The sequence below is a fragment of the Ursus maritimus genome, unplaced genomic scaffold (assembly GCF_017311325.1).
Source record: "Ursus maritimus isolate PB19 unplaced genomic scaffold, ASM1731132v1 scaffold_5, whole genome shotgun sequence".
In the NCBI taxonomy this organism is placed as follows: Eukaryota; Metazoa; Chordata; class Mammalia; order Carnivora; family Ursidae; genus Ursus; species Ursus maritimus.
In genome coordinates, this window is record NW_024426663.1 from 57764580 (window position 1) to 57780062 (window position 15483).

A 15483-nucleotide genomic window follows, 5' to 3' on the forward strand; every position below is an offset into this window, starting at 1 on the left:
TCAGACCTGGTCATCCCTGTCCTGTCTCTTGTCAGGGACCAGAGCCTCCCCCTCTTTCAATCGGCCCTTGGCACCTTCTCCCACCGGATGCTGTCATGGGAGGCTGTTGTGGTGAAGTTCACGGGGCTGGCTCCTGACCTGGGGAATAAGCAGGGTCCCCTAGGTGACCTTATGGCCACTCTGCAGACTAAAGGGGGCCCGGCCCTGGTGCCTGACTGCATCCTACAATAAAAGCCCAAGGAAAAGGATGACTCTTAAGGATATACCTTGCTGTCTGTTTGGCTGGCGAAATGATCATTGTCTCCCCGAGTTTCAGCTTGCTTGATTTCTGATCCATAACTGGGTCAGATGTTGCATATCCCTTTGCTGTTAGGGGTTGGGCTGTACTCCGGCCCTGCCCCTTCTCTAAGTGCAGGAGGGGGAGCCCTCCCGGTCCGCAGCACACGCTGTCACACACATACTCATTTCAGCAAACACCCATCACATGCGGTGTTTCTGGCCTGGGAAAGAAAGGATCTGAAGAGCTTGGCAGATTGGGGTAGGCAGAACCTGCACTTGGCTCGTCACTTACCTGGCCTCTTTACCACTTTCCTATCCAGGACACCCGAGTGTGTCCTGTACTCATGCAGCTAAAAATAGGGCAGGAAGAGGAGGACAGTCAGGCTGACTCCTTCATGCTCCAAGGCCCCCTGAGTTCCTCCTGAGTCTCTTGCTTGTCTGCCTGACCACCCCTACCTGAGACTAACACTTCAGGCCAGGACCCAGCTAACTCTTATGAGCACCTTCTTGGGCACTCATGCTGCCCTGGGGCTCTCAGCACCCCACAGTGCTCACTGTTCTGCAAAGCCCTTTACCAGCTTCATAGTCCTAAACAAGCCCCCCACACACACACATGAAAGGGAGGGCTCGGGATTTTAATGAGTCAGAAAAAAGTTGGGAACGCTGAAGTTGAAACTAGCGTGCTGGACACCCAGTACGCGCAGACAGTATTTAAGTGCGTTTTTCTGTTTCAGGTTATATGAGCAATTTGTGTTTACAAATGTAAGAAGCTAAAACTCATTCATAATCCCACTGCCCAGAGGTAGCTGCTGGCCCTGGATGCTTTTTGTGTGTACGTGCATGAAAGGGAGTTAGATTTTTGCCCAATTATTTGTTTTTATTAATATGGGCCATTGATGGTCTTCACTGACAGCCCGTCACAGAAAATCATCACTATGCATCATCTTCAAAGCAAATCTCGAGGTAGTTCGGGAGGGGCTCCCCCCATGCTTCATGGGCAGTCCTCTGTCTGCACCCCGGGGGAATAGATGATTCCGTGGCCAGGAGACGTTGGGGGAGTGCTGGAAGAAGTGGTTTATCAAACTCAATGCCGGGGGGCCAGCCAGGTAGCACCCCAGGTGGGGCAGGCCTCAAGGCTGGAGGAGAGGGCCTGGAAACTGCCGAGGGGGTGGCATTCCCAGAGCTTCGCTACCCCCACCCAAGACTGGAGGCGACAGCACAGCGGGACAGCACGCTTCTCCCAGAAGCACGTGAACCTGCCGTGGGCGCAAACACTGAGTTCTTATCTGTCCACCACCCAGTCCTTCCAGAGAGTCCCTGAGGGGGTCCACGACAGTTTCAGCATGACCAGTGGCCCCGCTTCTCCTGCTGTCTCGGGGCTGGGGCGTGGACTGTGTCGCTGGGCTTGGAGAAGGGAAAGGCCTCATTGCTTGCTTTTGCAATCATTTTCTCCCAGTCTGTGACCGGTCTTCTTATTCTCTTAACAGTGTCTTTCACGGAGCTGAAGTTTGTAATTGTAGTGAAGTCTAGCGGATCATTTCTTTTTTCATTTTTTGCTCCTTTGGTGTTGTATCTAAAACGTCATCACCAAACCCAAGGCCATGCAGATTTTCTCTTACGTTGTCTTCTAGGAGTTTTATAGTTCGGTGTTTTACATTTAGGTCTGTGATCCATTTTGAGTTAACTTTTGCAAAGGATGTGAGGTCTGTGTCTAGATTCAATTCTTTGCATGTGGATGTCCATTGTTCTGACCTCTCTGTTTCCCTGAAGATGTGCTGCATTGCCTGGGAATGCCCAGTGGCCAGGGAGGCTCACTGGTGCTTCACGATTTCCCTGGGAAGGGTCACATGTCACTTTCTGCCACTGGGGTCTACAGATGCAGAGACAAGTGCCCTAGCAAGGGTTCTGTTTTTGCTGGGGCCAGTGGAAAAGCCCGCAGCAAGACCACACCTGTTTCTGGATTCAGGCAAGGACAGAGGTGGGCCCCAACTGAATGTGCCTCTTTCACCGCAGGCCTTCCATCTGGGGTCACTTTACTCGTGGCTGATGCACATCGTTTAGAATTTCATCTCGTGAGGTCTTTTGGTGATAACTTTTCTCAGGCTGTGGTTTTGAACATGCTTTTTAAATTTTTTTTTAAAGATTTTTATTTATTTATTTGAGAGAGAGAGAGAGCACAAGCACGGGGGAGGCAGAAGGGGAGGAAGAAGCAGGCTCCCTACTGAGCAGGGAGCCCAATGCGGGGCTCGAACCCAGGACCCCGAGATCATGACCTGAGCCAAAGGCAGATGCTCAACTGACTGAGCCACCCAGGCGCCCCTGAACATGCTTCTATCATATCTATAAAGTTTTTAGCTGTTATTTCTTCAGTGTCTCTATTCTAGGCTCTTTCTCCTTATAAAACACAAATCAAACATGTGTTAGTGTCTCGTTCTTTTGTCCACATCTGTTCATCTCATTTATAGTTTTCTGTCTCGCAGAGTTTATTTGTGGGTAACTCTGCTCTGCCTTCTCGAACTATCTCTCCGTTTGCTATTCTCTCTTCAGCTATATCTTACATGCTATTTAATTCAGTCGCTATTTTATTTTTGAGAGAGAATGCTGCCCATGCACCTGAGGGAGGGGCGGAGGGAGAGGGAGAGAAACTCTTAAGCAGGCTCACGCCCAATGCGGAGCCCAACTCCGGGCTCCATCTCCCGACCCTGAGATCATGACCTGAGCCAAAATCAAGAGTCGGACGTTAACCGACTGAGCCACCCAGGTGCCCCCAGCCAATGAATTTTTTATTTCAGCTTTGAAACTTTTATTTCTAGAAGTCCGTTGGTTTTTTTTTTTTTTTAATCTTCTTGGTTGTTCTTTATAATTTCTTATTTTCTCATTTTCAAAATTTTCTTTAGTCATGTTATACATAATAACATATTTATTTGAATAATTTTTTTCAGTTTCAATAAGGAATAAATGACACATATAATTGTATATATTTAAGGTATACATCCTGATGATTTGATATCCATATGCATTGTGGAATCATTACCAAGTTTATCTGAATAATCCTAATAACGAAAGACTTTTATACATCTATTTCTGCCAGATTTTGAGTCACCATTCAGAAAGTCTACTTCTCTCCAAGGTTACAGAGGAAGTCCCTTGTGCTTTTGCTTAGTGTTTTTATGGTTTAATTTTTTACATTTTTACTTCGATCCATTTGAAATTTATCCTGATATATAGTGTGAGATAGGGATTGACTTAATTTTGTTCCAGATGGTTACCCAGTTATCTCAACACAATCCATCGAATATCCCATCTTTTCCCTGGTGACCTGAGATGCTACCTTTACCATACATGAAATTTCTAGATATATTTAGGGCTATTTCTGGACTTTATTTTCTATTTCATTGGTCTGTCTGTCTGGTTACGTACTTCATGTTTCTTTAGTAAGTGGTGTATACCAAAGGTAAAACTCACATGTCCCCACAGAACATACAGTGAGACCTGCATTTCCTTTCCTGCCCTTTTTCCTACCCAGTTCTCCTCCCAGGAGACAGATTATGTATGTTCTGTACATTTCTAAAGATATTTTTCTTCTCCCCTTTCATTTCAAAATAAATCTTAAAAATGAAATGCCAAGAAATAATGAATCAGGATAATGGGTACGTGTGATATGCAGAGACTGACATTTATATTTGAGCCCAAATCTTGGTTGGGGGAATCTGAGGGTTGCTGATCTACCCCAAACCTCTCCCCAGCACCCCAGGGCCCTCTGCCAACCCCGAGACCGGACTTGAGACTGTGAGGGGAGGCCTGCCTGGACCCTGGGCCCTCATGGGGCTGCCTTCCCCTGGGATGACTGCTTTATAGTTCACACTGCCTGCCACGGAGCCTGAGTGTTGGCTCTAATACATGAAACCAGGCCAGTGCCTTGGAGAACGTCCCCGCACTTACATCCTGAATCACGGTCTGAACGCTGCAGGGCTTGGTTTACTCGTTTAGCGATCCATCCGTAATGACCTATTTGTGAAGGACTTACCAGGCTCTGACCAGGTGCAGGGTGCCACTTGGGGTGCTGAGGGTCGAAAGAATCAGTGTTCATTTCAACAGATTTGTAGTGAGTGTCCGTGATGGGTCAGACCTATCCGAGGCCATATTCATGACCCCAGGGCTGGGAGCGCGCCTCTCCCAGCTCTCCCTCATCACCGTGAGCTCAGCTACCAGCACGAGGACTCGCGTTCTGTGGCTGCTTTGTAAATAGTTTTTCACGGAAGGATCAGAAGACCAGTTAGAGGACGATGAATTTCAGGAGGAGGGAATGTTGGTAATGTCAGATGCTGCCAGGACACTGATGAGATGGGAGCTGAACTAGACCCCCGGAGTTACAATGAAGCAGAATTCGGGTTATGCTAATGACACGGGGGGGGAGGCGATGGGGGGCCAGCCCGCCTGGGGAGAGGCAAAGGGTGGCAAAGGGGAAGGCATGGGAACCTTATTGGGGGCTGATCTCTCACCTCCAACACAAAAGCCACTGAGGATGTCTCAGCTATACTTTATAAAGCAGAGGAAGCCAGGAGCTGCCACTTGGTTTAAATAGCATCCCAGGAGGGGTGCTAGCTCTACCCCAGGGTCTCTCTGTGGATGACCAGCAAGAATGCCTTTAAAGAACTACTTACTGGGAGGAGAAGGAAGTGATAAGAATGCTACAAATATCCTCTCTCGCTGATATTTTAACAGAAAGATATCAACTAATAAAATATACTTATAGTCCTCTTGCTTTCCTAGCCTGCCTGAAGGCTTCTACCTCCAGTCGACCCAGAATAAAACATGGTGAAAGCAAAAAGCCACTCCTTAGAGCTATAAATACATCGTAGCAAGAAGACAGACACAAAGGGTATTAGCCACAGTCAGCCTCCCCCCAACTCCCTGTCTGTCCCCACTGCCCCCTCCCGTGCTGGTTGCCGAGAAGACAACACGGACTCAGACTCGCCTTGGATTTGCTAGGCTGCGCAGCCCGCCTGCAGCTCTGACCCTGGCTCCCACCTCCCCTTCCCTGATGTCTTTCCTCCTTCATTTCACATCCCACCTTCTTTTTTAGGCAAGTGCCTTCCATCTGGTGGCCAGGAAGCGTGTGCTGTCATCCCCATGTACACAGGGACACGCGTGTAGAGTGGCCTTTACGGAAGACATTTAGAAATGTCGTCCACATGGGAAGGAGGCTCTTGTTCTGCCAGAGCTCACATTTCTTGTCCGTAGGACGGTGGGAACCGTGTGGGAATCCAGGGCCTCTGGAGAAGGCTAACCGTGGGCTTCCCTGGCCGTGGCTATCCTGCTGGAGGCTCCTTGTGGTAACTGGCAACTGAGGTGGTCTTTGGTAAACAGTAACGTGTTGCTTCTGTAAATCTGGGGACCGACTGCTGAAAGTCAGCGTCAGAAAACGAGGACACTTACCTTGAGCAGCATCGGTTTCCTCGCCCTCCCACGTCCACCCCAGGCCCTGGTGGTCCCTATTCCAGATGGAGATCGTGGCTTGTGGTTGTGTTAGTTTTGGGGGCATGGGGGCCAGTGCTCTGAGTACTAGGCGGAGGCAGAGCCACGTAAGTAATGAAACATCTGCCTTAGAGTGAGCACTTCCTGTGAGCCAGGCACTGGCTCAGTGCTTTGCATTTGGTAGCTCCCGGAATCCTCAAACTGCCTATTTTGCCTAGAAGGAAACCGGGGCTCAGAGTCCAAGTAACCTCTGCGAGGCCACCCTGCATAGTCGCCCATCTCGAGAAGAGCACCTCCTGCAGGCTGTCCTCAGAAGTGCGGACCTTAGCAGTTACCAGGAGAGCTGGGGGGTGGGTGTGGTTCAGGGTCCCTGGGTCCACTTGGTATCTCATGTGTCTTGTGGCAGGAGAATGGTATGTGCCTGGTCCTGGAAGGCTGGCTTGGGTCCTCAGGGGAACCACAGCCTCCTGAGCGGGGCAGGCCCTGAGCAGTTGCAGGTGATGTGTAAGAGCTGGAGACAGTCTTGGGGTCTGGCCTGGGCAGAGGGGACGGGGGTCCTGCAGGGATGGGCCTGGAGGGACAAGGACTCACTGACAGGGAGGAGATGGGTTTGAGCACAAGAGGGCTGGTGGCCGTTGGCGTGACATGTGCTGGGCTATAGAGAAGGGCAGTCTGGTCAGTGTCGGGGGTGCTGGCTGTATGAGCAGCAGGACAAGTGAGGCTCTGGGGGAAAGAGAAGCCGGAGAGTCCTCGGTGAGGGGAGGGCAGCGCCCTGTCCTCCATGAGGAGATTGTGTGGCTCTGCGGCCCTGGGGGGTGGACTAGAGGGCCAGGAACTTTTTGCCTGATGTCCCTTCATCTTCCCCTTAGGGAAGAGGGGGTAGAATCCTGAGTGACACAGCTTTCATCGGACCAGTGGCCCTCAGCATCGGGATTCATTAGAGCACACAGGGCCAGAGCCTCCTCTTCTATGACACGCTCATACAGCTCTAAAAACAGGCAGGGGAAGAACCTAAAAAGTCCAAATGCTCAGAACTCTTGTGAGAAGCAGAATTAAGCAGGCAGGGACAGATGTCAGGGTAGGAGGGTGACACGTGGTCTCAAAGACGGTGGGTGGGGGAGGGGCATATACCATAGTTGCCTCTTCTCATTTACACTGCGGTTTCATTTCTTACATTTTGAAAAGGTAATTGTGCCCAAGGTAAACCGCACAAAAGAGGGCGAAGTGTCTCCCTCTGATGGAGTCCCGATTCCACTCAGAGGCACCAGGGCTCCATGTCTTGGCAAACGCGCACGTGAGTGCAGAAGACAGGCGTCACCTCTCCTCCCCCCAAACCAGGACTGCCCGCCATACCCCATACCGCCTTTCTCCTTGTTTTCCTCTTTGAAAGTCCATCTGGGAAATGACACCCTGTCATGGCTCTTGAAATGAGTTTCCTCTTTACATTACACTCTTGAAATCATTTCATTTCAGCACACCTCTCTGAATGTTCATCCCTTCCCCAGATGAATTAAGAGCAAATGACTGTGATTTTTCATATCCAAACATACATATTAACCATTTCCTTCTAAATTAACTCAGAGTCCTTGAAAGGGAGTGAGTGGCAGGGCAGAGGGCCCTGGCCAGCTGTCAGCCAGGCCCTGGGTGAGAGCAGCTTTCTCTGGGCCTGCCCCAGGCACGGCGTCCTTGTGCCTTCCTTCCTGGGCCTTGACTCGTGGTGTCTCAGCAGCTGGCTTCAGCTCTGCCCCTGCCCTGGTACATGCCCTGTGGGGGTCAGACAAAAGCCCCAGACCCCATCCCGAGCCAGAGACAGCCTGTGGGGCCGCCCCTGGTGCTGCATTCTATCAAGGTAAGTCTGGCAGCCCCGAGGTTAATCGGGTTCAAGTGCATTTTTCAAACATATGTAAACTGTTAAGTGTAACAGCAAAGAGTAAATTGTCGGTGAGGAAACACCAGGTTTTCTGTATCGCTTTTCTCCTCTTCCCAGCTCTCGCACATGTGAGAGCATCTACCCACTTAGCCAGCCCATTATTTTGATAGAGGAATCCGAGGAAAAGAAAGTATAGTTTTCTTCCCTTAGAAATCAAGCCTGCTATATTTTGTAAAAGATGAAGTGTGTGGTTGTAGCCTCTGAAACAGTAGCTGACACCTGCCAACTGTGGGAAGCACGTAACTTACTAAGTTGTGAGTCCTCACCTGCCCGAGGGTGACCTCGTGATCCTCCCCCTTCCATAGAAAGGGAAAGCGAGCCTCAGGTGTGTATGGGCACGTGGACAGCGAGGTGCAGGAGCTGGGATTCGCACCCAGGCTGTCTGACGGCAGACCCCGGCTCTGCCCTGGCGTCCTCACGGCTGCTGCTCCCTGCTGACGACAGACCGAGGAGGTGAGCTCATGCAGGAGGGCTGGGACTCAGGGGAAGGCCCAGGCAGGCTTTCCAGAAAGGGAAGGGACTCGCGCACTGGGCTGGGTTGGTGGGGAAGGTAGTGTTTGTCAAGAACCCTCTCTCTTTTCTTTTGTTCGTGTGTATAATGCAGAATTACTTTTTACTTCGAAATACAAAAAACAGCCTACTTTAGAAACTCCCAAATTAAGCTGCGTTTCTCTCTTCCTGCGAGACGTGGGGAAGGTGGGAGACTGGACCAGATGCTCATGGGTTCTTAGGAGGGGTCTGTAACGTGGGCTTAACAGCAAGGGACAAGTGTGTCGCAGACTCGGAACATCTGCAGAAAAGCAACAGAATGGCTTATTGTTACAAAATACCTTGTATCCTGCACACACACAAAATGCTACCTTCTGTTACTGCTGTTTTAGTCTCTCTTTGGAATCCCTGGTTCCTTTGAGGCCCAGGACAGGCAGGCTGGAGGGCTTTGCTGGGGCCCATGAGTGAGGCCCCGGAACCTCGGGGTGACAGCTCTGTGGGTTTCAGACTCTGCCGCTCATCTCCTGAAAGGCGAGATGTGGGCCGGTGGATTTGGGGGGCCCCCGGGGGATTTGGAGGAAAGTGCGGTGCAGTCAGGATGCAGGAAACTCTGAGCAATCACTCTCCGATTTGGGTTGATTGGGTTAAGGCTTTCCAGAACGGTGTAAAACAGTTCTGAACTCCGTGAACTGCTGACAGAAGCCCGATGAATTGAGAGAAATACAATAAACAGATTGCTCGTCATGTTGTTGGCTTTGTAGCAAATACCTGTTTTCTCCTTGGGATTACGTGAACATTTGCTTTCCTTTGATTTCTGGTTGTTATTCTCAATCTTTCCTTTGTTAGCGGAGATGCTTCAAACAGCTCCGGAGAAGCCCCCCGACTCTCGAGTTTGCAACGTTTGTGTCGAGAGCTTGGCGCCGGCTCCGCACGTCACCTGTTAGTTGTTAGGAGTCTAATTCTGTAAAGCCATGACTTCATCTCCCTCAAGGAAGATAGACGGAATGCTTCCATACAACAGACATAGTTCAGTTCAAGATGTTTGGGGGGGAGGGGAAGACTCTAGGCCTTTGGTCTCTCGGTGAACTTGGAAAGGAGACCTGTCAAAGGTATTCACTTTCGGACAGCTGGTCTGTAGCTGAAAGGGCTGTCAAATCATGCCATTCTTCATGGCTGTGGGGGTTTTGTCAGGCGGCCTTAAAGCAGTCCTGCTCAGTGGGGCTGGGGAACGGTGGGCCCAGGGGTGTCTCTGCAGCGCTTGCTGGTCGGAGGAGAGAATAGGGTCACCGTGCTGGTCTGCGCCAATGCAGATGATGGATCCAGTGGCTCCCTACTTGCCTGAGCGGCCCTGGCCAGGAGTGGGAACCAGAGATAGTCTGGTGGTTTGCAAGTTAGATCTTAAAAATATTTTAAAACAAAAGAAATCGCTCCTAAGCTGGGCAGTCTTGCTCGTCATTCAACTTGTGCCCGTGCAGCATGTATCCCTAGGAACCTGACCACATTACAGTCCCCTCTAGAGCTGTCCAAGCGCTTTGGGCCCCAAACCTGTCCACTGTTGGTCACTGGTAACAAAACTGTTCTGTCGCTGGCCGGGAAGACCCGGCTTGAGCTGGTGGAGAACGTGGCAAGGGGTCTGTTTCTTCTCTTTCTAGCTGCTCTTGCCCAGTTGCCTTCTGTGGTTTCTTGCAGATTCCATTTGTTTTGGTTATAGCCCCCTGGGCTGTGGCTCCTGAAAAATCCCTCCGAGGAGGATCCACGCATTGAGCTCTGGAAACCGTGAAAAGGGCTTCGGTCCGTAGATCTGGTGCTTTCCTGATTCTCTTTCCCAGAATCCTTTTCCCTTAATCCAGGCAGGCAAAACCTTCTGAAATACAAGATGAATCAGGTGCAAGAAACCCTCCCTTGCAGGAAGGCATGGGTTCCGTGCAAGTTGAGGCAGGGCTGAAGCTGGCTCTGGCTCCCCCAGGAGGCTGCCCCCTTGCTTGTGGCGGGGAGGGCCCTTCCCACTGGGTATGTGGGGCGGGGCGGTGGAAGGAACTGTGTACAGCCCCTGAGCCTGGGGCTTCCCTAACCCCACCATTGCTGTCGTTTGCAAAGGTGAGGATCAATTACTAGGAAGGAAAGTGCATGAGGAAATTCCTTGGGTGGCCTGTGCCCTGCCCCCATCCCTCACAGCCAGCACCCTCTCCCCCTGCAGAGTGGAGGGGAACTGTTCCATCCCTACGAGCAGCTGGCGCTACCCACCTCCCCTCTCCCCCTGCAGCAGGCAGCCCTCTCCTGGCCAGGAAGGCCCTTGTAATGGCTGATGCCGAAGCGGGCCTGAGGATGAGAGGGTGGGCATTAATGAAGACCTGGCAAGGGCTGAGTTCGCCCTCTGAGCTCCTGCCTTTGTTAGCTGTCAGATGCAGCCCCCATCTTTCTTGGCTGCTTGAACTGGCCCAGCTCTCTGCCAGCCGCAGGGTACTGGCCGGACGGGCGTGGAACGTGCTTCTCATAAAAGGTGTGTCTCTGAGGTGCTCTGTCTCCTGTGTGTCCCTTGACAAAGGAGTTGCTATGGTAACTGCCCTCTGGAAAACATGCAGGAGTAAACAGAAGATGAAGCTCTTGCTCAACTAGCCACATGTGAATCTGCGCCCCTCTTTATTAGCCCCACCTGACCCCCGCCCCTCCCTCCACACAGGCGGAGCTGAGGGCCCACCCTTGGGCGGGAGGGCCAGTCATCTGGGCCTGCGCAGATGGAAGGCGAGCTGGGGTTTGCAGCAAGAAGGGAGCTGGGGATTTTCCTGCTCCTTGGTGAAGAAGGCAGAGGAATGAGGCCCCCCGCCCCGCTCTTTCTGAGGGGCTGCAGTGCTCCTCATCCCACCTGACACACCTACCCCTCAGTGTCACTCCCAGGTGGAACCAGGCCGAATTCGCAGTAGGTGAGCCCACCCTGTGAGATTTCCCAAGTGGAGAAACTCTGGCCGTTGAGGGTTCAGCCACAGAGTAAGAGCCTAGGGGCTGGGCGAGTGGTGGGGGAAGAAGGGCTCTGGAAAGTGAGGGGGAATTCCTGGAGAACTGATCTCCAGATTTCTGAGCCATGGGTGCTACTCACAGGTCACTGTGTTTTATATCCTTGTGTCACATGCTCCCTGTGTCCCACCCAAATGAGCAGTCCAAGGCCCCTCAGAGTCATGGTGACCCCTCCCCACCCCCCAGGTCTTTGCGTCGGTCAGCACCTTCTTCTCCTGCACACAGAGCAAGTTAAAGGAGCAGTGCCTAAAATAAGACCACAGCCTCTCCCCACAGTGGCCACAGTACCTTCTCTTGGGGAGAGCCTTTCATACCACTCCGGGCAGGAAGAGGAAACAAGCCATGGCCACTTGCCTGCGAAGCCATAATTTTCACATCTTGCCAGAGGGGTGGGCTTAGGGCAGCGTCACAGGTCTCTGCCTAATGCAGGCCCGGTAAAGTATTCTTAGCACGTTATGGGGAAAAGGCCGTAACCATCAGACTCCTTCTGTACATTCTGGCTCTGCGGATACTGTTTGCCCCATGTTTCCTGGTGGCCCCAGAAAGCAGGGCATGGTGAGGAGGTGAGGGGATAGTGGAGGCCAGGAGGAATGCCAGATAGGCTACCCCTCTGTGGTACCAGCTGCTCCTCTCTGGCCTTCTCTCTACTTGGGCTCCCCCCGAGACAGCTGTGGCTAGCTCTCTTCTCTGCCTCTACTCCTGGAGTCGGTGCTCACACCAGGTGAGGCTCCTACTATAGCTTCCTCAGCAGCCACGGGCAGGACAACAGTGTAGCAGGTGTGAGGCCTCCTCCGTGAGTGAAGGAGGAAGAAGCCCAAGCTGGGCCCATTTCTGCATCTTGGCACCTGGGGCCTAGGGCCACTTGGGCATCCCAGGCACCCAATCCTGCTTGGCCAACATAGGTCCGTGTCTGCTGGGCGTTGGAGCACACTGCCACCGTCACTTACAGGGAGGCTTCAGTGAGACCAGCAGGTGGGCTCTCTCCCCCTCTATCTGCGTTCAGGCTGCAGGGGGAACTGTCCTGTGGAGATTAATGGTTAAGGGTGGGAAATGGGCTGGCTATCATCCTGTCCTTGCGGGGCCTCACTCTAGTGATTGTCAAATGGGAAGTTCGAGGTGAGGGACTCTGGCCTGGAAGCGTCAAGGTGGCATGGGCCTCGTGATGCCTCCGGGGGTAGTGTCTCATCAGGGACGTGATTACTGAGTCACTGAATTCCTGCCTGGGGTTCCCGGTGGAAACCTGTTCCGGGTGTGACAGGTTTTCCACTGCTGCCGACAGGAGGGTTTGCATGAGTAGCCAAGTGCTTTCTTAGCAATCTGCACCATAATTACTGCATTGGACCAGCAGCTAGCACTCCTTCATGCGTACCATGTAATATTGTCAAGTGTAAATACAGGATCTATTCCCTGCTTATGATGATTCTGAGTTTGGACTTTGCTGGCGATCTCTAGTATTGACAACATAAACCGGAATACTAGAATTTTTTAGTACCAGGAGGAGGTCCGGCTTGAGCTGGGCCCACAGGGTAGTGGTCATAGGCAGGCCCGTGGCACGGGTAGAATTGCAGACGTGGGGAGGGGAGTGTAAGATATGTTCTAGGACAATCTAAGTTAAGAAAATGAGGAAACAATGATGTTGACATTTCCCAAGAGAACTTTGCTGCAGAGGAGAAAAAACTCTCCTGCCAAAGGGCCCTTGCTGTTTCGGCCCATTTTTGGTGATGTGGAAGAGCCATTGTCCTGTCCGGTGAGGGCCTGCCCTGAAGGACGGATAAATGAACCTGAGCACCAGCTAGGGGCCAGGCTCCTCGCTGTCTAGTTTTTAAAATGCTTTACAGCGCTGGGGCGCCTGCGTGGCTCAGTTGGTTAAGTGTCTTCTTTCGGCTCAGGTCATAGTTCCGGGGTCCTGGGATCAAGCCCCAAGTTGGGCTCTCTGCTCAGCGGGGAGTCTGCTTCTCCCTCTCCCTCTGCCCCTCCTCCCCACTCGTGCTCTCTCTCTCAACTAAATCTTAAAAAAAATTCTACAGTGTCAAGCATACAGAATGGTGAAAGAGGGGCACTTACATCGCACACCTAGATTTAATAGCACTTAGCCTATCCCCACATTGGCTTTACTCCGTGGAGTTTGACGGAATTATTTGAGAGTAAATTGCAGAAGTCAGGATCCTTGACCCCCAAGTACTTAGGCATGTATCTCCTGTGAACATGGCTCTCTACAGGGTGGTGACATTACAGTCACACCCAAGAAAATTAATAATCCTTTAGCATCTAATATCCAGTCTATGTTCAGATCTCAGTTTTGTCCAGAATGACTTTCATAGCTTTTTTTGATCATCAGTACCCAGTCGAGCTTTGTTGGTGTGATATGTCGCATTTCGTTGTGCGTCTTCGGCCTGCTCTGTTGCATCCTACCTCTTTTGGTTTATGTTTTTAGGTTGTTGACTTGGTGGAGTCCCGTCATATGCTTTTACTTTTGAGCCTGAAGGTGTGGGTGTTCGATGTTGCTTTTGTCAACAGAGGTTGGCCAAGCCCCTGCCGTCCCAGAAACCCAGGCCCGCCCCGCTGCTCGGGATGCACAGCTCACTCTCGGGGCCGCACTACTGCCTCCGCAGGCTTGGTCTTGGCGGCATGTGGAGGGCTGACCGCAGGCAGCCCGTTGTGGAAATCAGGATCACGTGTCCTCTCCACCACTTCTCACTGGGGGACCTTCAGCTGGTGCCTTCTTTCTGAGCCTCCGTGTTCATCTCCAAAACAAATGGATTGGAGCGGAGGGGCCTCCTGGGCGCACCCAGCACCTCTGTGACTCAGCTCGTAGTGGGGTGGCGCAGGGCACCTGCAGCGTCATGCCTGGGGGTAGCGGGACACGGGAGCATGCCCGAGATCCTCTGACGCTCTAACGTGCCCGGATGCTCTCCCCCTCTGCTCCCCGCAGCTGAGATTCTGGAACTGGCAGGCAATGCAGCAAGAGACAACAAGAAGGGACGGGTCACGCCCCGGCACATCCTGCTGGCTGTGGCCAACGACGAGGAGCTGAATCAGGTATGGGGCGCTCTTCTCCCTCCCCTGCCAGACGCTTCGGTGGGCGGTCTGCTGCTTGAGAGACACAGGGAGGTTGGCGCTTGCCTGGCCGTCAGAGGTGTGCACTGCGTTTTGGACTCTTAGCAGCTTCTCTGACCCTGTGCCAGTGTTTCCTCGAGGCCTCATTTGGGGATGGGAGGGAATGAAACAAGGTATTTGGCCCTCCCCAGAGGAAAGATAGTGAAGTTCCGCTAGAGTGAGCGACTCTGAGGACTTGCTCTCTGTGTACTGAGCCTGGGTCCCGTCAGCATCCTTGGAGGTGCTGTGGAGGAAGGCACGCTACCGAGCAAAGCAAGAATGTGAACGGGCAGGGCAGACTTCTTGAAGGTCAGAGACAGGGTGCCCAGGCTAACCATCTGCTCCTTTGATTTTCCTGCAAGCTGCTAAAAGGAGTCACCATAGCCAGCGGGGGAGTGTTACCAAACATCCACCCGGAGTTGCTAGCAAAGAAACGAGGATCCAAAGGGAAGTTGGAAGCCATCATCACGCCACCCCCAGCCAAAAAGGCCAAGTCTCCATCCCAGAAGAAGCCCGTGTCTAAGAAAGCAGGAGGCAAGAAAGGGGCCCGGAAATCCAAGGTATGTGATTGGGCAGGGGTATGTGGGTTGGGGTAGGGCAGGTGCAGGTGGGGGAGGTCATGAGTGGCTCCTTCCTGCTGGGGGCTTATCCAAGGACTAAGAAAGAACGAGTCGGAGCTGCTGGTAGAGAAGCTAGTCCAGCTCCGTTGGCCAGAATCTGAGTGGAAAACTTGATTCCTGCAGGCAAGGGGAACGTGGGGAGGAAGCTGGGGCAGATAGCCCCAGGCTGCAAAGACCCCATTCCTGGCCTGCCAGGGAGAGGCTCACACCTCTGGGAAGGGACCTGGGTGTGCAGGAGCTTTCCTGTGCTGGGTGGCCGCCGTCGAGTCCTACCTAGAGGCACCGCCTGCCTCCTCGCCCCCGACGCTCTCAGAATGAACACTAGGTTGCCATGCCTCCACGTCTGCTCCTCAAGGAAGGATGGTTCAGGCAGTTTGCTCTTTAGAATGGTTGCCGTGTTAAGGAAGAAAACAGGTGCATTATCCAGACGCTCCTGCCGGACCCAGCATGGACTGGGATGAGGTCCTAGGTGCTATCTTTTTGTGGCAAGTGAAGCGCTCTCAGTAGCGTGACCTTCTGTCTTCGTGGGTGCGGCAGGCCAGCTGATCCCCAGCCCCAATCCTCACAGTGGAGCGGCGG

General features: G+C 52.5%; 1 protein-coding gene across 4 annotated transcripts in view; it reads left to right on the forward strand.

Annotated features, from left to right (window-relative positions):
* The window catches only part of LOC103663804 (core histone macro-H2A.1), a 76495-nt gene that overhangs the window by 17631 nt on the left and 43381 nt on the right, over positions 1-15483 (forward strand). For all 4 annotated transcript variants that reach the window (XM_040622421.1, XM_040622423.1, XM_040622422.1 and 1 more), the window contains exons 3-4: positions 14121-14227; positions 14647-14844. In XM_040622421.1, the coding sequence (XP_040478355.1) occupies positions 14121-14227; positions 14647-14844 (305 nt within the window). The remainder of the gene's footprint in view (positions 1-14120; positions 14228-14646; positions 14845-15483) is intronic.